The sequence below is a fragment of the Schistocerca serialis genome, chromosome 6, assembly GCF_023864345.2.
Source record: "Schistocerca serialis cubense isolate TAMUIC-IGC-003099 chromosome 6, iqSchSeri2.2, whole genome shotgun sequence".
In the NCBI taxonomy this organism is placed as follows: Eukaryota; Metazoa; Arthropoda; class Insecta; order Orthoptera; family Acrididae; genus Schistocerca; species Schistocerca serialis.
The window spans coordinates 391,291,856-391,315,619 of NC_064643.1; the positions used below are offsets into that span (position 1 = coordinate 391,291,856).

The window sequence follows — 23,764 nt, forward strand, 5'->3', positions numbered from 1 at the left end:
TCCCAAGTGATAGTTGCATTCCGGCCCGAAATGCTGGAGTTGGCAGTCACGTGCATGAGCTGTGCTTGCTTGTGTGTATGAATGCTGATGAAGGTCATTGCCATGGCCAAAAGTTTTATGTAAGTGTCTTAATTGTACCTGTCTGCAACTTAATGTGTCTTCTTTATGGTAAGCAGCAATCTATCTTTCCCTACATTGTTCAAATTCCTATCTGGAATTTCCATTGTTTAAACAGGGTGTATACGTGGTCAAGGAAAAAAAATTCCCGCATTTTTCGCGGTTGAAAATACACTTTCTCCCGGACGAAAACACACTTTTTCCGTGTTAAATGACAATATACAATCCCTAGAATGTTTATGGTTTTCTACACAGATGTAGAATTTGCCGGCACTTTAGAAAACAAAACCCGGGGGAGGTGGGGAGGGAACACGTTTTGGAAAGATCTTTGATGTACAGCAACATGTATGCTGCATTTCTTCATTTTACGGAGGTATAAATTTGAATTCCACCAAACACTGCATGTTACTATTCGAAGCAATGAAATTGAGATTGCGATGCGCTTTTGTAAGCCAGTCATAGCTCATGTCACATGATCTCGGCAGCTGATGACAGCACAGGACATGTAGTGTAGTCAACCAATAGCAAAATCACTCTTAAGCAGCGCGAACACACAAAAAGAAAAGTTAATGGTTTAAATTAATATACGTAGTTTTGCTAGAAGAAAAACAAAGCTTTCACAAATAATATTGGTCTCAAAGATTAATAAGCTGCAAGAAAAGCTAAGCTTCCACATATAATGCTGATCATTTTGCGTGTGTTACACTTTAAGATACATCACACAAATGTGCCAGTAAAATGTTTCATAACGATGTAAATGTCTGATCTTCTGGGCTCTAAATTCTTCTAGATGGTTGTCCTCAAAGAGTTGATTTTTAAATGAGAGTCAAACGCTCAGTGATTTAAGAAATTCATCGTACATTCTCACACATGGTTCATCTTTCATAAAAGGAAATTTACTTTGAAAGAAATACTTTTCAAACCACCATTCGCAATATTTTCCTGTGACCTGGTAGACATTGGTTCGTTTCAGCTGTTGCCAGAGAGCGCCAGATAACAGGCATCACTGCGCCTGCGCAGCTACGAAGACGCAGGAAGTCCGCATGTTCGTACGTGTAAAATATTAAAAGATCTTGCATTATGTCATAAAGGAAACACGACATCAAAGGATACTTCAGGAGCATCGGAATTTCGTGAACTATACTAAAATGCATAATTCGGCTTAAAGTGCACAATCGTATGTCCGGATTCGGATGTAAATTTTCTTGAGTACCAGTACTGTATTATCTCACGTTTGGTTATTTATTATGGCATAATAATGTGGTGCTACAGAAGAATGCTGAAGATTAGATGGGTAGATCACATAACTAATGAGGAGGTATTGAACAGGATTGGGGAGAAGAGAAGTTTGTGGCACAACTTGACTAGAAGAAGGGATCGGTTGGTAGGACATGTTCTGAGGCATCAAGGGATCACCAATTTAGTATTAGAGGGCAGCGTAGAGGGAGACCAAGAGATTAATACACTAAGCAGATTGAGAAGGATGTAGGTTGCAGTAGTTACTGGGAGATGATGAAGCTTGCACAGGATAGAGTAGCATGGAGAGCTGCATCAAACCAGTCTCACGACTGAAGACCACAACGACAACAACAATGCCATACGAGCTAGAAGATGGAAAACGTGCACTTGAAATGCAGCGAACAGTTGAAACTAGCCAACAGAGTGAAATTAAACACTTAGTTTCAAATAAATTGACTGCCTCAGCGCAAAATATTAACAAAAGCCAAATCTCTTTAGCAAACCAACAAAAATAACTTCATTTTTCTGCGAGGTGATTAATGCTTGACTGTCAGAAAGGTGGAAATAAAACCTGAAACTAACAACATATTTTAGCCTCCCATAATTATGCGAACGTATTTTAATTCATTTGGTAGCTCCCGGCCACAGAAATCCGATTTGTTTTCATTTAATGTGAGAGCTATAAACGAAGAGGAAACAGCAAAATCACTAAACGTAAACACAGGTCATGTGGAGACTATCCACTTCCCCACTACAACTCAGGCTGCTCTGTGCATCAGCCCCGGATCTACGATATTTCCAAACCGGAGCAATTTAGATAGTGGCACCCAACCACACAACTGTAGCCAGAAGCGGGAGAAGGTACTGCTAATACGTGACTCAACTGCACATGCACAAGACCCCGCCCGCAACTGCTCAAACGAATCTAAAGTAAACAGTTGTGACGTCACACTCATCGGAGGCAATTTGTTGTTAGGAAGCATTGCATAGTCTTCCCAAAGCCTTTGACACACTTTGCAGTTGGCAAACTGCTTGTATGAGCACTGTGTTTTATTGTTGTATATAGTGTATTTCCTTTGTGACTCCTTGCTGTAGGAGCTCTAGTGATAAAATATGATAAGGGTAATATGGCAGTGCTATTATACAACAAGTTACACTGACGAAATACTACAGTATTTTGAACAGAATGGCATAAACATTATTAATAAAGACCTCCTCAGTAGGTTCCAAACTGAACTTAAAAGTGAAATTGATGCCTCTCAGTTTCTATTTAGCTTGTCAGAAAAATGTAGAATACAGTTATTGAATCCAAAGCTTCCCAGACCTTAGATTAAAATACATAAACCTGACATGGCAGTTGGAATTATTAATAATAATGAATATGCTTCCAACAGTGAACTAAATCACATACTCAACAAAAAAATGTTTGTACAAATCTGATAAAACTTCAGCATTAAAAATAGCATCCAGTTTGCTATCGGTGTAGTAAATATGAATATCCCACAAGACCCGATTTTTGCCTCTCGCGATGTTACAAATGTATTTACAAACATACCAACTGATGATGATTATTTCTAAATAATGGAACATAATTTTCTACAGCGTAAAACTATGGCTGTAAGTGAGATTGTGGAGCTGTTAGACTTTTGCAATTCAGCCTTGATTTTAGGTACTTTACCTTTAATGTAAAAATACAGTGCTTGGGAGACAGGCTAGCGATGGGTAACAGGGTTTTCCAGCATCTTGTGAGAAATTTTTCTTGATGACTTGGAAATAAAATTTTTGACATAATAGTGATATGAAGCAGAAAATACTGTATTATCACCAGTATGTTGACAACAGTATAATTGAGGGGGTGGTGGTCTAACCCTCTCCAATACAGAAAATGAGATGTTGGTGCCATCTGTTGTCTAGTGAGGTGAACTACCTTCCTTTCATGTGGCACAGACCAGTATCACCTCGTACAAATTATTTAGAAGCCACTAATTTCTTCACTCAAACAAACTTCCATTTTGTTTGAGTGCAACAACATTGGTCCAACCTAAAACAGCCATTGAGATGTCAGTATCTGGATCACATGTAATAAAGTATGGCTGACATTCAGGGTGAGAGTGATGTCTCAAGCAATGAAAATAACAAAGAAACAGTGGAAAACTGTGGAAGGAAAAGGGCAAGGTGTATACATTCCTGGGACAGGAATATAAAGAAGAGGAAAAGAAATGCAGGAGAAGAATATGTAGGGAGAATAGGCAAGAATGTCCACAAACCTAAACAAGGTCCACCATGTGATTGTCAACATAAGTGTTACTCATGTTTCAGTGAAGAACAACGTGAAACAGTGTTCAAAAGGTTTTGGAATATGTGTGACTTTAGTTTACAAAATGTGTATATTAGCAGGTGTGTGAAAGTAAACCTAGTGAAGAAAAGATATGGTGCAAGTGGAAATGAGAGCAGGAGACAACACACCCGTGAGTATTATATTTCGTTAGATGGTAGTGATGAAAGAGTTTGCCAACAGGCATTCGTATCTTTCATTGGAATCAGTAATGGTAGACTTTCAAGGTCAGTTTCACAGAAACAGACTGAGGGAAGACCAAAACAAGATGGTCGTGGAAGACATGGAAATAGACCCAATAAAACTAGTGATCATCAGTCCAATTTTGTTGTAAATCTTATTAATAGTTTTCCATTGCATGAAAGTCATTATTCAAGACCTTCTGCTCCAAACAGAAAATATTTGCCTGAAGGTCTTAAAGTTTATACATCATAGCTGCATTATGTTACTTGGATGAAACAGGAACATAATCCTGAAGATATTGTTAGCAAGTATATTTGCAGGGATATGTTAAATACAAAATTCAACCTGTCTTTTTCCTCACCATCTACTGACACATGCAAGGTGTGTGATTCATTGTGCATAAAACTTTCACATGTGGAGGAAGATGTTGAAAAAGCTAATGTCCAAAAAGAGTTAGGTTTGCATCAATTAAAAGCACAACAGGCATATAATAATTTAAAGACTGACACAGCTTATTCTAAAGACCACAGGTCTGTGAAAGTGATAGCATTTGATTTACAACAAGCTCTGCCTACTCCCCATCTACACACTAGTGAAGTTTTCTACAAGAGACAGTTGTGGACTTACAACTTTTGTGTTCACGATTGTACGTCAGATGATGTGCACATGTATGTATGGCCAGAACGTATTGCAGGACGGGGTGCTGATGAAATATCATGTTTAATTAAATATACTTTAAACAATCTTCAAAATGTTGATAAATTAATCGTGTGTTCTGATAACTGTTTTGCTCAAAATAAGAATATATCCTTAGTAAGTTTTTGGTTGTAACTTATTCACAAACAATATGTTAAGGAAATAGTTCACAAGCATCTAGTATCAGGTCATAGCTACCTACCCTGTGATAAGGACTTTGGATTCATAGAGAAGAGAGAGAGATTGGAAAAATATGTGTTACACCTGCTGGGTGGGTAGATCTTATACAAAGGTAAAAGAAAATTTAATGTAACTAAAGTGCAACAGGTTGACTTCCTAAGTTCAAAGCCTTTAACTGATAAAATAACTAATCGTAAATTTACAGAGGATAAAGAAACTGCTGCTTTCAGTCGGATTTCAATGCTGAAAGTCTCTGTTGCACCACCATAGAAATATTGTGTCAGGTATTGTTATTCAGATGGTATAGAGCAAGGTGCATATGCGAATATCATTAAAGGACAAAAGAGAGAGAATAAACACACCCTTGAACTGTAACATGTTCAGTTAGTGCTAAAACATTCCAACCCAAGGCCAATAAACCCAAAGATACTTAAAGATATTAATGACCTTTTGAAATATGTTCCACCCATTTACCATTCATTTTACAATAGTCTGGTATCTCAAAATAGAACCGAGGAAGATGAAAATATACGACATATTGTGGAGGATGACAGTGAAGACATTTTTAATATTCCTCATTATGTATAGTAGGCCTACTGTGTAATCTTGCAAAACACATACTGAAAAGGTATACTGAAAAAGAAAGTTCTTGCTTATAAGAGTAAGTATAATCTTAATATTTTACTGACAGAACCATTTTGTGTAATGTGTTGTTACTTTAAGTTCATATTAAAATTTGTGAAAGAACTATTAGGATGAAAATATGATAAATTATATTACAGTTATTCAAATAACATTTTTTCTTCTTTCTCGTGTACACAAAAATGTCAGTGCAACAGTGGTCTAATCAAGAAAACGAGTTGCAGGTGCCTCATATAAACTGCATTATTTCTAAAACTAATTCACAAAAGACTTTATAACATTGGGGTTAAGTTAACCAATCATGGAATACACCACTGCCAAAAAAGTGGGATTTCCAAATTCCAAGATAAACCACAATTGTATAACTTTGACCTTCTGTTTCTCTATTTCTTAAAAAAGTGGCTCAGATCAATGTTGCGCTTACCCCCTCAATTCTATTTAAAGGAATCAAGAAAGATATAAATAAAGTAACAGATAAACTCAATCAAATGAACTCAAAAATTAAGTTCATAGTTGAACATGAAACTGATAGTAGCATCAATTTTCTCAATTACTCAACTCACAGACAAAGACAGAGCTACAGGGTTACAAACGATCAAAAAGATAGCATCAAGGAACAATTACCAAGAACATGATATGATGAAACTGTACCACACTATACAGAAAAAATATTAAAAGAAAAACAAGAGTATAGGAAAGCTGGCAGAAAATAAAAAGTATATTACACTCACATACAAAGGTCCTCCTGTAACAGACCATATCATGAGATATTTTGCATGACTGAAAGATAAAGCTGCATTTTGAACTAGCAACTTCTTAGACATGCACTAATACACAAAGAGAATATGTACATAAGGACAAATACAGTAATACAGGAGTATATAAGAGAATTTCCAAAATTGTTAGAGCATGTACATTGGCCAAACTGGAAGAGCATTTAACATACATTATAAGGAACACTGCAATTTAAATTCATATTACATGGCATTGGGTGATCATTTGGGAACAACTAAACAAACATTAGCCGAGATTCAAGACAGAACAAAAATTATCCAAACCACAGCTAAAGGCCTTCTGTTAAAAGTTTTGGAAGAACTGGAAATTTTTGTAGGAAAAAAGAAAAACCCACAAAATTTATTACATGAACACAACAAATTTAATTTATGTGGGTTAGAAAGTTACTTGATTAAGTGCTGTAGGTAAGCCATCAAAATATAATACCTGCCTTATTATCCTAACAGAATTAAAAAAAAAAAAAAACAGTAATTTTGAATGTACATTTATGAAGACTTTTTAAATATGTATGTTTTGTAACACATTTCGAAAGATATTGTAATTTTTACACATTTGTTTTGAAAGATGTGTAGATATGATTAAAATGTAAATTTCATTTTCTGTAGTTGTAAATTATCTTTGAGTACACTATACCACAGACACTGCAAGTATTGTTGTCCAGTCAATGTAATCTTTGCTGCTGTCAGTGTCATCATTTACTACTGTACTTTAAACATAAGTTTAAGTACTATAGTACAGATAGTTTAATCTTCAGTGCTGTCAGCCAACTTTATATGTAAGTCACTATACTGGAAATAGAATATTGTGCACTTCATGTAACTTCATTGTAAGTTTTCTGTATTATCTCAATTTGTATCTTTTATAGGAATATTCTGAAGATACTTTGTGAATTTGAAGAGCATGACCAGTAAATAAAAAATACTAAGTGTGACTTGTGGCTGTTTTCTAAAATTTAAAGTACAACGTCATGAGGAAATATTAGCATTGAGAGTTTCTTACCATTAACACTAATACTTTTCGTTTCATTTCACATAGATATGTACACAACAGTTCTCTGCAAACATACACAATTGTGTAAATTCTTGCAACTAAAGCATCTGTCAATTTTTCCTCCCTCTGTAGTAGGTTACAAGATCTTTGTATGATGATGAATATGTCAACTTGAGCCCATTTATCAATTTTCAGTCGTATAAAAATATCTTAGTCAATACCTAAAAATTTATCTCTGAAGAGAAATTAATTACTCCACATTGATATTTGTAGTAGGATTGGTTTACTTGTTGAATAAGTTGAGAGTGGTAACGGTAATACCACAATAATATATTTACAATTTAAAGCTTTTTTTTATATCAATATTCTCGAAAATTAGTTTAAACATTAACTGAAAGACTTTGGCCACTTTGTAGAATGATAACTCCAATAACCAGTTATACACCAACTTTTAAAAACTATGGTACACCATTTGAAAAGTTTCAGCATGTTTTATTGTCCTCCTCTTCAGATATAAACATTCAGTTTGTCTTATTTTTGTGATAGTGGATGTTCTCTCTGGTGTAACATACAATACAGCTCTGAACTTCTGTAGTATTAATGTACTTCAGCTTGATACAGAGGATTGGCAGTCACTGATACTGCACGAATGTTCTCGTCAGTATCACGAAAGGAATGTGACAGACATCAATATTCCCTCTTCATACGACAACTAGTTTTTACGAAAAAGACACTTGAGCTATTCTCTTGAACACCTTGCTATTATTTTTCATTTATTTTGATTTGAAATAAAAATGGAAGTCTAACATATTTATCACTTTTTTCTCTGTCAGTAATCCAAAAATAATTGTCTATGTTTCGTCAGGATTACAACGTAGTTCAAATAACGCAAACTTCAGGTGGAAATATCAACAACATTGGAAGAGATAGAGTGCTACTTACCATAAAGAAGATGCATTAAGTTGCAGACAAGCACAATTAAAAGACACTTACATATAGCTTTCGGCCACAGTCTTCAGTACAAGAGACACACACCATTAATAGACACAAACAAGCACACCTCATGCACACATGACTGCCAACTCCAGCATGAGGTGTGCTTGATTGTGTCTATGAATTATGTGTGTTTCTTTTTTACTGACAAAGGCTGTGGTTGAAAGCTTTATTTAAGTGTCTCAATTGTGCCTGTTGGCAACTTAATGTATTTCCTTTACGGTAAGTAGTAATCTGTCTTTTCCTACACTTTTACAATGTAGTTCATTACACGAAAGCAAATTCAATTCCAAAACTACTGTTTCCCACATGGTATGAATAACACTATGGTGATGATGTGTGTATTATGTAGTATTTTGTCATCTGTAAAACATACCACTGGTGAATTTATAGTGAATGTTTCTCATCAAGTGACAGTTTTAAGAAATATTCTGATTTTAAACAGTTTGAAAAACTAAACATGACAAAATTTTACCAGATAAATAAATTATATACTAAAACACCATGTAATTACATTAAAAAGACGACCTCTACCACCACAAGTAGATTAGTAACCTATAAATATTGTGATAGAAATTTCCCAATTGTCTTGTCATGAAATGAAAATATTTCAGAACATTCTGCTGGGCTCTCTCTCTCTCTCTCTCTCTCTCTCTCTCTCTCTCTCTCTCTCTCTCTCTCTCTCTCCCCCCCCCCCCCACCCCCCACACACACACACTTATACCCATCTTTCTTGCTGTACTGCTAGAATACATCATAATTTGGTATACACGGAAATATCTATTAGCCAAAAGAAATATAACACAAATGCAATATCTGTACTTTAACTACTGAAGTGTTGGTCAATGGTTGAACCTTTATATAACTTTGTATGTAATCTTTGTTATCACTGAAAATCGCAAGAACATTATCAGCAGCAGCTACAGTCAGAAATCAGTCTTTTTTTTTACCAAGAATTTTATCTAAGATACATACATTTGTAACATCATTTACATTTTGACACATAACAAAAATATTTACAAGATCCTGATGATCACTCTTAATCTGTTTATTTCTTGTATGCAAGAACATCTACTAATACTTTAAGCAAAAACTCCCGGAACTTGTCAACAGTCCTATTGCATTCATTTCCTGAGGATCCTTCGTTTCTAATGTAGTAATCTAAAACCCACCAAATGATGGTTCTGAGAGTCTGCAACTGCTCTGCATCCCTGAAAAAAAAAATCATGTTTATGAGAGAGAGAGAGAGAGAGAGAGAGAGAGAGAGAGAGAGAGAGAGAGAGATAGTTTGATGACAGAATGACAGAAATATGCATACCTCTTTTCACACAACATTTTGACAGTTCCTTTTGATTTCAATGAAAGGACCACATAACTGTTGCCTTTCACTGTAGAGTTGCCACTGGAGGAAGCTTCATACTGAAAACAGGGGAAAAAATATGTGTTTTTTGTTAATAATGTGTGATTTTTCTCATGAATCATAAATTTTAGAACATGCTTTCATATTAATATATTTATGCTGATGATTGTGCTATCACTACTCAAGCAAGAATTTAGGTTTCTGTTTACTCTCAAGGGAGTTACTTGAAACCTGATCCTGCCAAGACTCAGACCTGTGATTTCCACCTGAAGAATAAACAGGCAAATAGATCCTTAAATATCTCCTGGGGGGCATCATACTCTAACATAGTCCTACTCCCAAATATGTTGGACTAATTCTGGATTGCGCACTAACATATAAAATGCATTGCCTAAACACCAAACAGAAAGTGGCAGCCAGAAATAACAGTGTGAAGATTGACAGGTACATCATGGGGTGCTAATCCATGCAATGTGCACTCAAGCATGGTTGCTCTAAGTTATTCCACTGCTGAATATGCATGTTCGGTATGGTACAAGTCCAGTCATGCCAAGAACATAGATGTGGTTCTAAATGAGTTTTGTCATATTATCACGTGTTCCTTAAGACCTACTCCTGTGGACAAATTCCATTGGCTCGCTGACATAGCTCCTCCTGAAATCTGATGTGAGGTAGCTGTGGTGAGATATGGGAAAAGTAAGGCCACAACAACGGAAGCCTATCCACTATTTGGTCGTCAGCCCGCACGCCTTAGGCTGAAATCAAGAAAGAGCTTCTTGACAACCACTGAGTCTCTGATCGAGAATCTACATGCGGCAAGGATCTCGTGATGGTGGGAGAAATATTGGTATTTGGGAGAATGGATGGCTCCGAAGGAAGAACTTCCAAATGCACTCGAAGTGTCCAATTTTTGGTCTTCTTTTGTGTAAAATTCTGTCAATATTTATATATTTCTATTTTAAATTTCTGTACTTTTGACATAATAAATAAATAAATTAATATATTTCAGTTTAATCCAAGTCTTTGACACCCCTATATCTGAAAACTGAAGCAAGCTTGTTTTTAAACTTGAAGTTAGTGGCAATGTAGCTAATTTAGGAGTGTCACAAGTTACTCCAGCCCTAAAACAGAGATGAGAGAGATATAAAACAATGTATTTTTAATACTTTCTTCATGAAATATGTTTTGTAACATGAATAACAGGTAGCATAACAGCAGCTCCAGTTTAACATTTTATTTAAAGAACACTCACTTTGGCTTAAAAAACGACAATTTTCATATAATATCAAGTACTTATAATCAGAAAAGAAAAACACAGAGAGCTCTGTATGTGGTACAAGTGTTATTAGATTTAAGTAAGGAAAACTGGAGACCTAATACACTAACAGTAAACAAATAAAAGTAAATCAGCAGCTGTACAATATAAATTTGTGCACCCCAAAGGTCATCCTCATCGCTGAGTGAATGGGCATTCTTATCTGTCACTGCCATGAAGAATGCCATGGGGATATGGGATTAATAACTAATTTTATCAATGCAACTTCGAACAAAAATCTGTTTCCTTACTTACCACTGGTGGGATAGTCTCAGCACCTTTCACACTTAGACGAACTATTCACAATTTGTTGTTTTGGTCTTCAGCCTGAAGATTGGTTTGGTGCTGCTCTCCTTGCTAGTCTAACCAGTGTAAATCTCTTCATCACTACATATCTGCTGCATCTTATCTGAATTTGAACCTGCTTACTGCATTCAAGTCTTGATCGCCCTCTTACAATTTTTATCCCCATACTTCTCTCCACTATCAGATTAACTGATCCATGAAGACTCACACTGTGTCCTTTTTGTCAAGTTATGCGTTACAGCTCTTTTCTCCTCAATTCAATTCAGTACCCCTTCAGAGCTGCCCAAATGTCTCATTCGAAATTCAATCCAATTATCATCACTTGATTGTATTTGATGGCACTCCATTACCCTAGATTCAGTTTTCTTGATGCTCATCTTTAATATCTTTTCAAGAAACTATCCATGCCACTCAGCTTTTCTTCCAATCTATTTGCCATCATTGACAAATTTACAGCGTCACTGGCAAACCTCAAAGTATACATGTCTTCTCCTTGAACTTAATTCCCTTTCCACTTTTCTCCTTGGTTTTCTTTATCACTTATTCAATATAAAGACTGAATAATGTTGGGGAAACACTACAATGTTGTCTCAGTCCCTTCTTGACCACCACTTCACTTTAATGTCATTTGACATTCAGCTTGGTCGCTGTACAAGATGTAGATGACATTTCACACTCGGTATTTCATTCTCAATAATTTCAAGATTTCAAAGAATGTATTCCAATCAACATTGTGAAAAGCTTTTTCTAAACCTACAAACGCTATACATGTGGATCTGGCTTTCTTCAACCCATTTTCAAAAATAAGTAAAAGTGTCATTATCGCTATGTGTGTTCCCACATTTCACCAAAACCCAAACTGTCATTCCATCCTACTGTAGATAATTCAAATTAGTATTTTCCAGCCATGACTTACTAAACTGATTATTTGGTAATACTTGCACCTGTTAGAGTCTACCTTCTCTGGAAATGTAATTGTTACATTCTTCTTGAAGTAAGAGGGTATTTTACCTGTTTGATATATCTCACCTACCAGATGAAACAGTTTTACCAGGGTTGTTTTCCCAACTATCTCAATAATTCTGTGGCAATGTCACTTTCTCTAGATGCTGTACTGTGTCCAGTATCCGAACAGGCACCAACCACACCCTCTAAAGTTCAAACCCTTCACCTCTGACTCAGGGACACAGCTGCCTTATGTTCAGATTAAATGTAATCAATTGAAAAATTGATTCCGGAAGATGTGAGAAAGCCAATGAAAAGGCACAAAAATTCATGATCCACTGTGTACATGACTGCACTTAGTAGTGTCTCTGCCATTAGTGATCGTAGTACCCTTCCTCACCCAGTTCCCAAATTGAAGTGTTCTCTTAAAATACATAGACATTTGCACAGAAAATTAATGTTAGAGAGAGAAATTTGTGCCCACAATTGAGCTACACTGTCAAAATATTTTGATACATGTTAGCAAGACACCACTGAAAAGGGTTCGTAGTGGTATCTTCAGTACTACAAACAGAATATTTCATTGTCAAAAGTATGCATTTATTTAATATTCAGCAAAATTTTCAAAAAATTATTGCACACGCCAGGTACATTGTTGGCAGTCCACTGCTAGATAGCCAGGCACAAGATGCCACTAACATGGACATGGCAACAAATGAAATCTAAACTGAAAATGTTGGTCGCAGTGACGATGACCAATTACATTTTTCAATTAACACGGACACAGATGATAGTAACATGATCATTCTAAATCGTATGATGATGACAGTACATGAGACAGGGTCACAATTTTCTCCAGGGAGTATTTTTTTCTTTTGTGAAAATGTAAAGCATGACAGTGCACACTTTATAAAAGCATTCTTTGCCTGCCATACTTATGCCTAATGCAAACGTAATTGTACAGAGTGCATTGCATGCATCAGAAAAACCCAATCATGATGCAGATGTTACAACAGTTATTTAAACAAAGTTCCAATGATTTCAAGAACAAGTTTAAGGAAGAACAAAAACAAACAATCTAATGAAGTATTGATGAAAAATTTAATGATTTTTGACAACAAAACAAAAAATTTAATAAACTTAATGAGCACATTCAAACACACTAGCAAAGTATCAATGAAACATTTCATAAGTTTTGAAAAGAACAAAACAAAAAATTTAACAATTTTTCAAAACATCAGACACATACACAAAAGGAATTAATTGAACAGCAAAAGCCAACTTCTTGATGCTTTCAGAACCACCATAGCACAACAGTTCAATGACTTGGCAACGGATTTGTGTGCTGATCTTTCAAATGAATTACATGATAAACTTGTATGTTGGGGAAAGACCTAAAAACACAATTGTTCACTGCTTTGCCACAAGACATAAATAATTTAAGCCGAAAAGTGTAATCAGTAGGTGAGACAAGAACAGTTCATGGAAAAGGTGGCAGAGGTGACCGAGGCTCAAACAAAAATCTAGCAGGAGCAGTCACAATCATGCCAGAATGTACATACACTTGCAGGTACTGTTGATGAGTTGCAAACAGTGTACAAAGGTCTACCTGAACGGATGCAAGCTTTGTCATTGCAAGTTCATGAAAAAGAAGCAAGAAAGGATAAATAAAGACAGCCGAGGCTGGTATGCTAGACCAAGGCAGTTCCCTGGTGCAGAAGGTAGTCCAGAAACACAAAGGTTATGTAGATATGATCGAGAAAGCAGTGCAGGTACAGAAAGCAGAACTAAGAACTGAAACAGCTCAGAGCTTGAAAGCAGTGGAGGAAAAATCATAGACAAACATCGCTAATAACTTTGAAAAGGAAAGGGAACATTCAGCCCCAAGCTATTAGGTGTCAACAGACAGGACAGATAATCCAAACATCTATCCGCACTTTAACCCTAATCTGTCAGGTGAAATAGATCACAACTGTAACATGCAGCAGGTGCTGCCAACTTCTGCTCCTGTTGTACGGATGTATTGTATACGATCCGATAAAAAAAAAAAAAAAAAAAAAATAAAAAAAAAAAAAAAACCATGCTGGCAAAGGACAGTGCTGCATGCCCTTCTACTTTGCTCGTGGATGAAGGTTTATTATGACACAGGCAGTTTCCAATTTTTTCTTCTGAAGGTAAGTGAACAAACCCAGTTGTGTTCATAAGAGGCTTCCGGAATGTTTTTTCCAAGGAATTGGACCTAAGCACAGCAGATATGCTTTGTGGTAGGTTACACACGAGATGATGTATTGCTGTGAGCCACTGACATGACAGAAAAATGTCACACCTATGAACAGTTTGAAAGGGCATTTCTAAACATATACTGGTCCATTGCAGTACAAGAGAGGTTGATGCGTGAAGTGTTTAATCCAGTGCCTTATAGCAATAAACATGGAGGGCCCAGAAGATACTTTTAGAACCATCTATATAAAACTTGTTACAGGACAAAACTGGTATAACATGTAGATGTCCTAAAAATTTTGAAAACCCAATTACCAGCTAATATACATGAGAAATTAATCACCACTGCTGAGCACGATATAGAGAATTTCCTCTCACTTCTTGGTGCCACTGATGTTATTTATGAAGAGAGACCTGTGCATACACAAAGTGACAGTGCACAGATAGTCCATACACTAAGTAACAAACAACACTCTGGGAATGGCAATAGCAACCAACACAGTTGGCAGCCACAGTCCCCTCGCAGCAAAACCAACATGAAGCAATTTAGTAACGGAAAGGCGCAAAACTTCAAGCAACGTTACAAAAATAACCAAGGACAGAATTTAAATCGGCCAGGATTTAATGCCAGAGAGATTATGGCCAGCAAACATACAATGCGTTGCTGACCGGAGGTGGAGGGGGGGGGGGGGGGAGGGGGGGGGTGGTACAAAGACACTAATGGCCACTGGGTAACAAAATAATCCACCACCGCCCGAATATAAGCAGTAATAGCGGCCAGGGACATCGAAATTTCAGATCAAGAGCCATGCAAAATACTTACTGGCGAAACCAGATGCATAATATGCACATAGTTGAGGTTAACCATAACGCGGTGGTCAGTGCTCACGGAAATTCGGAAAAATCGAACTTCTGTTGGTGATATCAAAGATGACCTGTGTCAGGAAGATATTACCAACCATGTAGATGAAAATGAAGACACAGTACAGGCAGTAATCATGCACAAATACTTGATTTAAGGGCACCCATAGCACTGGACGCTGGAGCTACCATGAATATAATTTCACAGGGTCTGTTTGACAAATTACAAAAACAAGTACACATACCAATGCTTCCAATTCAAAATTGTAAAATCCAAACAGCTGTAGGAGGCCAGTCTGAAGGTACAAAATTGCAGGCCATCAAATTGATAGCTTCTCTTTACAATGCAGTTTTCTTGTGGTTGAAAGGCTAATAAACTGCCTTATCAGCATGGACACCTCTAGGAAGTATCAAGCACAAATTGACACTGGTATGGAGAAGTGTCATTTTGTTGTGAACAACCAACAATATTCATTAGAACTAGTCAAATCAAATGCCACACTCTTTACATTTGAATACAATTCTTCTGTCCTATTGTCATGTTTGTAAACATACAGGGAGTTGAGCAATCACAGAAGAGGAAATAGGCCCGGAGATAGTGTGTCTTACAGAACAAAAGGTAGAACTGCAGGAGCTTTTAATACATTATAGTCCCGTTTTTGAATGAGGCCCTGGCATAATCAAAGGATAAAAGTACAAAATTGAGGTGTACCCACACAAAACCTTCTGCTTCATGTCTTACCCCATTGCAAGGGTCAAAGACATGGCTGTGAGGAAAGAGATCAATAGTGCGCTAAACTGGGAAATAATGAGAACCATCCTTATCTTCTTACTGTAGCCACATTTTGGCCGTTAGCACATCAGATGGGAGTGTTCGCCTAGTGCTTGTCACATGAGAAATAAATAAAATTAGTGTGTCTGTCAGGACGCAGCCTGACAACCTGGAAGAACAACTTCCAAAATTCCCTAATATTAAGTACCTCACCATAATAGACCTCAGAGTCTCAAAATGGCAAATTGCACTACATGAAGACAACCGTAAGTACACTGCCTTTGTATGTGGGGGCAGAAGTTCCGAGTTCTGTGTTCCCCTTTTGGTTTAAATATCTAAACTCCATCCGAACAGGCCTTGGAAGGCCCAAGGGTACCAACTAGCCGCCATGTCATCCTCAGCCCACAGGTGTAACTGGATGCGGATATGGAGGGCATCTGGTCAGCACACCACTCTCCTGCCCGTATGTCGGTTTACGAGAATGGAGCTGCTACTTCTCAATCAAGTAGCTCCTCAGTTTGCCTCACAAGGGCTGAGTGCCCCGTGCTTGCCAACAGCACTCAACAGACCACATAGTCACCCATCCAAGTGCTAGCCCAGCCCGACAGCACTTAATTTTGGTGGTCTGATGGGAACCGGTGTTACCACTGCTGCAAGGCTGTTGGCTGTGTAAATAAAAGTACAGGCATATTTACTTCTGCTTTAGATCAAGTCTTATGACATGAACTCTTAAGTAGAGTCACTGTGTATGTTGATGATCTAGTGACTGCTATCCCCACGGGGTCAGAACACACATGGCTCTTGGCTCAAGTCATATAGGTTTTCAGAATACAGAAACACAGCCACCCTAATGACGTCCCATTTCGGTAAGGAAAGGGTTGAATTCCTTGGACACACAATATCACCTCAAGGCATTATTCCAGAACCTGAGAAACTGTATGCTATCAGACACTGCCCCGTACCTCAAAACAAGAAGCAGTTGAAGAGATATCTTGGATTAGTATCTTTCTTCAGGAAATTTATAACCACAGCAGCTTTTAAATAGTGATTCTCTCTTGAATCATCCACAGAAAAACAACCCCTGGTTATAGACCAAGCAGTGCCGAACTGATTTTGACAACATTAAGGAATCTTTTTTGAAGGATGATCGGTAGGCGGTGTTTCTGTTCACAGGAATTTGATTATGAAACTGAGTATATCAAAGGTAATCAAAACATAACTGCTTAAGCCTTACTGAAGCTACCACAAGGTATCAATGAATTATTTGAATTCATGAAGAACAATTCAGAAATCAAAGTTCCCTTGATGAAAGATAAAACACAACAGGATATTGTGTTAGGATGTGTAAAAGCGTGGAGCAACAACAACAATAGAAGGATCCTGGATGGCAAAAATCTCAGGCTAAAACTTCTGCAGAACAGTAATGACAGTTTGAAAATTTTTTTATGATTTACCAAGATGTATTATTTCACTGACACCATGCAGAGTAGAGCCAGCGGTATCTTTGTTTACCAAGGTATCATGTCAATAACTTTATATTACACACCTTCAATGTTAAAGAACACTATGGCTTCTTCAAATGCCTAGGTAAGATAAGCACTTATTATTACTATCCAAAGTTAAGACAGAAAGTTCTGCAGGTAATGCGGAAATGTGTTGGGTGTCGGAAGACTAAGCACACAAATAAGGTGAAACTAACTGAACTACACCTGATATTCACCCTACGTCAAATTTTGGAAAAGAAATGGGAATACAATAAACCAGTTAATAATCTTTTCATAGATTTTACAAAAGCATATGATTCAGTATTGCAGTCAAAATTGTACAGAATTCGTTTGGAACTTGGAATACCAAAGAAGTATGTTAGACTTATAGAAGCGAGTTTGAAAAACACAAAGCTATGTGAAAATGTTTAAATGTCAATGTATATAAATACTTAAAGTAATTCCAATGATGATTATGGACTTCTCAAAAAATACAGACAATTAATTGTATTTTATTTATGAAATGTATGTCCCAAAGATTATATTGCATAAAAACACTGATATATGACAGTAATTTCTTTGTTACATATTGGTAGAGGTATATCTTTGTTCTTTTGTGCAGTTGGTTGTAAGAGTCTGAAGCTTGAGGACAAAGAATGAGTTGTGTGTTTTACTGATTTGTATTAAGAAGTGAAATGACTGAAGATACTTGTATAATTCTGCAGGAAGTCCACTAGATTTCACATTGCCATTGAAGTAGTAACCTGATGATCTCGGCTATTATAGAAAGATGAATCACAGAAAGAAAGAGAACAAAGAGCCATCAACATACAAGATGAGTATTTTCATTATTAATAAAACTGGTTATTAAAATTTGACTGTCCGTGTCATTCACTGCAATGTGTCCCTACCTCAGTGGGACAAGTGCTGTGAAAATGTGACCAGCCACCCAAATTACTAGCTTACTCCAAACATCACTCAGTTCAACACTGGGCAACAAGACGGTGGGGACAGTAAGAATATTCTGGCGTCATCCGGGATTTTCTGAAAGTGAAATGTGAATATTGTGGTGGCCTAATTTTCTTCTTGCAGGTTAAAAGATATGGTGAAAATTTTCGGTCAGATATGAACCACAGCTGCAAAAACAGCAACAATAACAGCACAAAATGAGTTCACAAACAAGAAGAAGAAACGGATGGAATAAAATTAAAATGAAAAGTGAACAATTAATAACGTCTAAAACAAACAAAATTATGTCCTGTAAATATTTTCTTAAATTTTTTTTTCTTATTTGGTGAAGTGTTTCGTTGTATAATTATTAACAATGACAGTCAATGAAGACTCTAGGACAACATGAAATAATACAGGCATGAGAGACTTAACTAGTGTCATGAAACAAGAATAGGAAAACATTAGTGATGAACTTGTAAAACAGGAAAAACTAATGGATGAATTAAAACGAGATGATGATAATGACATAAGTACAATGCTGTCATTGTTAATAAAAATGAGCAATGACAATAAGTATCAGTTAATCAAAATGAATAATGACCAACAAGGTGTAATGACAAGGTGTTTTTAGATCAAGGTGGACTCAATTTCTGATATTACTGTTTTTGTATGCAAACACGGACCAAATGGAAGAGTTCCAAGATAATATTAGAGTAATGACCAATTTGCAAAAATAAATTAACAGCTCGAATCCTAAACAAGAAAATAAGAATCAGTTCACAGAAACTGGTCATTCAATTGGAGAGTTATTTGATTGTATCAGTAAAGATACAGCTCAATTAAATGACATCAAGCCAAAAATTAAGAGGTTAGAGGGCTGAGTACAGTCTGCAGAGTTCAAAATGAAAGAAATTGGACTTAAATTTCATAATTAAGTTAAAAATGTCAAAGATGAGAACACTGAAGTTAGGGAAAAATCAAAATTGCCTTTGAAAACGTGCTAGAGGAAATAAGAACTGTAGACAAAAATGTAAATAGTTGAATTTCAACTTTGGAAACTAATATTGAAACCAAACTGGCACTTGTTGAAAGCTGTTTTGTTGAATGGGTGAAAACAGTAGACAGCAAATTCAAAGAAATGTAAAATTAAATAACAGCAAAACTAGCACACTAGAAAATAGTGTTTCAGTTTTGTGTAAAATAGCTTTTCTTTTTTTTTTATATTTTATTTATTTAATCGTGTCCAAGCCATAGACAACCCACATATTACATATACACACAAATACAAATACAATACACATATGTATAAATAAAACAAACCCAAAATGGGGAGTCACATTACAATATAAAGACAAACATGGTATATATATGATATGACGTCCCGCCAAAATTAAGCGCATTTAACTGCCACTGCCATAGCGTTTGCCAGATCATCTTTCCTGCACACTTCCCCCATGTTGCTGCATTCCAGCACTGTTGGCACTGGCACGTGTCCGTCCTGTCTCGGTATCCCCATTTACACATGTTTACGTTGCATCTGCCCACGCCAGTTCATAAGCGGTTGAGGGTTCTCCATAATGGACATTTTAGTTCATTTCCAGAGGCCAATTGTTCGTTGAGTGAGATTAGAGGTGCCTGGTCTCCCGTAGGCAGTGTTGCTTGCCATTTTGACAATCTGCCCTTTTGTTTTGAGGTTTCGAGCGGTTGAACTGAGGTGAGGAAACTCCGTCTTGATTTTAGACGTGTGTGTGGAGGGTTTTGTCCGAAGAGAGGATGGCGATGGTTGCGCAGCTGCTTGAGGCGCTCTGCTTCGCTTGCTATAGCTCGTCTGATGTCGGATGGATTTGGATTGTTTGGGTGAAGAGACCAAACTGCGAGGTCATCGGTTTCATTGGATTAGGGAAGGATGGGGAAGGAAGTCGGCCATGCCCTTTCAAAGGAACCATCCCGGCATTTGCCTGGAGCGATTTAGGGAAACCACGGAAAACCTAAACCAGGATGGCCGGACGCGGGATTGAACCGTCTCCTCCCGAATGCGAGTGATGTTGGGTGGAACTATGCCACTAAGCAAATAAAGTTGGCTAACCGGGGTGTTGCTGTTTCAAAAGACATGATTGTTGAGAGCATTTATTTCAAAAGGAAGGACATTCATAAAGCAACTTGGGTCTCTCCGGATGGACACACCCAAAACCAAATTGATCATGTTCTTGTAGATTTGAGATGGCACACTAGTATAGAAAATGTTAGGACTTTCAGGGGAGCAGACTGCAATCCTGATCATTTTCTTGTAGTTGCCAAAGTTCACCAACGGCTATCTACAGCATCATCAAGGTGTCATAAAGCAGAACTTGTTAGGTTCGACACTGACAAGCTAAATGATGAAAACTTTAGAAGAAAGTACATGATAGAAATTTCAAATAGGTTTGATGCTCTCAGGACACACGAAGATCAAGATGAGGATGTAAATAAACAGTGGATCACTGTGAGGAATAATATGAAAGAGGCAGCGAAGGCCACAATAGGTACAATTAAGAAGAACGGGAGGAAACAGTGGTTTGATGAGGAATGTAAGAAATTGGTAGAAGAAAGGAGAAGAGCGCGATTAGATTGGGATAGAATGGGAGACAGAAAACGAGACGAGTTCTTGAACTTGAGAAGGGAAGTTGGTCATAGGCTACGGGCAAAGAAGAGAGATCATTTGAACAATCAAATTACAAAAATTGAAACAAACAGTAAAACAAAAAACATTTGGGAATTTTACCCAGACATAAATGAGTATAGGAAGGGTTTCAAGGCTAGGACAAATGCACTTCGAAGGGATTCTGGGGGAATACTGACAGACCCCAGTGCTATACTAAGTAACCAATTTTAAAGAAAGGTGACAAAATAGATTGTAGTAATTATAGAGGGATATCGCTATTACCAGTATGTTCCAAAATTTTCTCGAATAGTCTGCTAAGCAGGCTTACACCAAATGCAGATGAAATTGTGGGGAATTACCAAGCTGGCTTTCGGAGGAACAATTCAACTATAGACCAAATATTCACCCTACGTCAAATTTTTGAAAAGAAATTGGAATACAATAAACCAGTTAATAATCTTTTCATAGATTTTACCAAAGCATATGATTCAGTATTGCAGTCAAAATTGTACAGAATTCTTTTGGAACTTGGAATACCAAAGAAGTATGTTAGACTTATAGAAGAGAGTTTGAAAAACTCAAAAGCTAGAGTACGTGTGGGGAAAATTCGAGTCAGAAGAATTTGTAATAAAGAACAGACTTAAGCAGGGAGATGCCCTGCCTCCAGTACTTTTTAAGTTAGTCCTAGAATATATTGTACGAATGGCAGCAGATAATTCAGAGGATGTGGAGTTAAATGGAAATATTAAGATATTAGGGTATGCAGATGATCTAAACATCATTAGCGATAGGAAAGAATCTGTAACAGCAAATGCGAATGCGTTAATCAAGGCTAGTGAAGATGTAGGTCTAAGGATAAGTGAAGACAAAACTAAATACCTGGTTACTACTAGAATACCAACAGCAGTAGATCAGGAAATGTTAAGAGTTGGAGACAGGCAGTTTGAAAAAGTGAACACATTTAAGTATCTAGGCGTGGACATCACTTCGAGAAATGAGATTGAATCCGAACTGAAGAAGAGACTACGGGCGGGAAATGCGTGCTGCTTCTCACTAAATAGATTACTTTCATCACGGATACTGTCTAGGAATTTAAAGATTAGAATATACAAAACTATTATTCTACCAGTTATGCTGTATGGGTGTGAGACATGGTCTCTCACTGTGCAAAATGAAAAGCCGTTTCAAGTATTTGAAAACAAAATTTTGAGGAAAATTTTCAGAGCAAAAAGGGATGACATTAGCGGAGAGTGGCGAAAACTGCATAACGAAGAGGTTCATGAACTCTATTCAAGCCCTGACATAATCAGTATTATTAAATCACATAGGCTGCGATGGGCGAGTCACGTAGCTCGCATGGATGAGGGCAGGGCAGCACGCAGAGCATTGGTAGGGCACCTAGAAGGAAAACGTCCTGTGGGGAGACCGAGGCGTAGATGGGAGGACAATGTGAAGGCTGATTTGAGGAGCCTAGGTATTGAATATGAATGGAAGGAAATAGCCCAAGACAGTGACAGATGGCGAAAATACGTTGCTGCGGTAATGGACTCTCGAGTCCGGTATGACCAGTGAGTAAGTAACTGGGGTGGGTCTTAGGCATCCTGTGATTACGTGATAGGCATCGTTCAGCAGAGGATCCACTCGTTTCACATGCGCTGATCTTTCCCAAACTGGGGCAGCATATTCAGCAACCGAGTAGCAGAGTGCAAGTGCCGACGTACATAAAGTATGTGGGTCGGCACCCGATTTTGTGGAGGTGAGCTTACTCATGAGGTTGTTTCTTGTTGATAGTTTGCCCCTGACCTTGTCTACATGATATCTGTAAGTAAGTGTGCGATCAAGGGTGACGCCTAAATAACAAGGAGTGCTGCTGAACGCGATCCGTTGGTTGTTCCACATGATGTTTAGGGTATGTTTGGCGTCTCGGTTTTGAAGATGGAATAGGCAGGATAATGTTTTTGCTGTGTTCGGGCATAGGCAGTTGGCTTCATAGTATGGCGTTAGACCGTTGAGGGCATTCGTAAGGCTAATTTCTATGTCGTTAAAGTTCCGACCCTGCACGGCTATTGCAAGATCGTCCATGTAAGCAAAGCTCCTAGTCCCTGGTGCAACTGGTTGATCATTCACATATATGTTGAAAAGAGTGGGTGCGAGGGCACTGCCTTGGGGTAGTCCATTTTTCTGGATACGCCATCGGATTCGCTTCCCTCCTAGGTTTACGATGAACCGTCTGTTGCTGAGAAGAGTTGATATAATTTGTATCAGCCTGAAATCATTAGTCATATCGTATATTTTAGTGAGCAGCAGTCTGTGATTTACAGTGTGCATGGTCTATGAACTGGGTAAGATTCAAGACCTGTCCAGTGCAAGTTTTCCCAGGGCGAAACCCCACCTGCTCCGAAATTATCTGATGATCAATATTAGGCCCAAGTCGATTCAGCAGCATGCACTTGAACACCTTGTACAAACAGCAAAGTAATGTTACCGGTCTGAAATTTTTTGGCTCGTCCAATGGTTTGCCGGGTTTTGGAATGGCTATGACCTTGCCCTTTCTCCAGATTTTCGGGATGTTGTTTAGCCAGATGCATGTATTGAAAAGTAGGAGCAGCCAGTTTTTCATGTACTTGCCAAATTTAAGGATCTGTTCATTCCTAAGGTCGTCTAGCCCTGCTGCTTTGCAGGTTTCAGAGTTTTAAGTGTGGACTCTAGCTCTTCAATGGTAAATGGATGGCTGTAGTA

The 23,764-nt window shown here is 37.5% G+C and overlaps 1 protein-coding gene across 3 annotated transcripts in view; it reads right to left on the minus strand.

The window, feature by feature from the left end:
- Positions 1 to 9,115: 9,115 nt before the first annotated feature.
- The window catches only part of LOC126484184 (ATP-dependent RNA helicase DHX30-like), a 317,910-nt gene continuing 303,261 nt past the window's right edge, over positions 9,116 to 23,764 (minus strand). For all 3 annotated transcript variants that reach the window (XM_050107597.1, XM_050107596.1, XM_050107598.1), the window contains 2 exons: positions 9,489 to 9,589; positions 9,116 to 9,381 (listed from right to left, as the gene is read on the minus strand). In XM_050107597.1, coding sequence (XP_049963554.1) covers positions 9,219 to 9,381; positions 9,489 to 9,589 — 264 coding nt within the window. In that variant the 3' untranslated portion in view covers positions 9,116 to 9,218. The remainder of the gene's footprint in view (positions 9,382 to 9,488; positions 9,590 to 23,764) is intronic.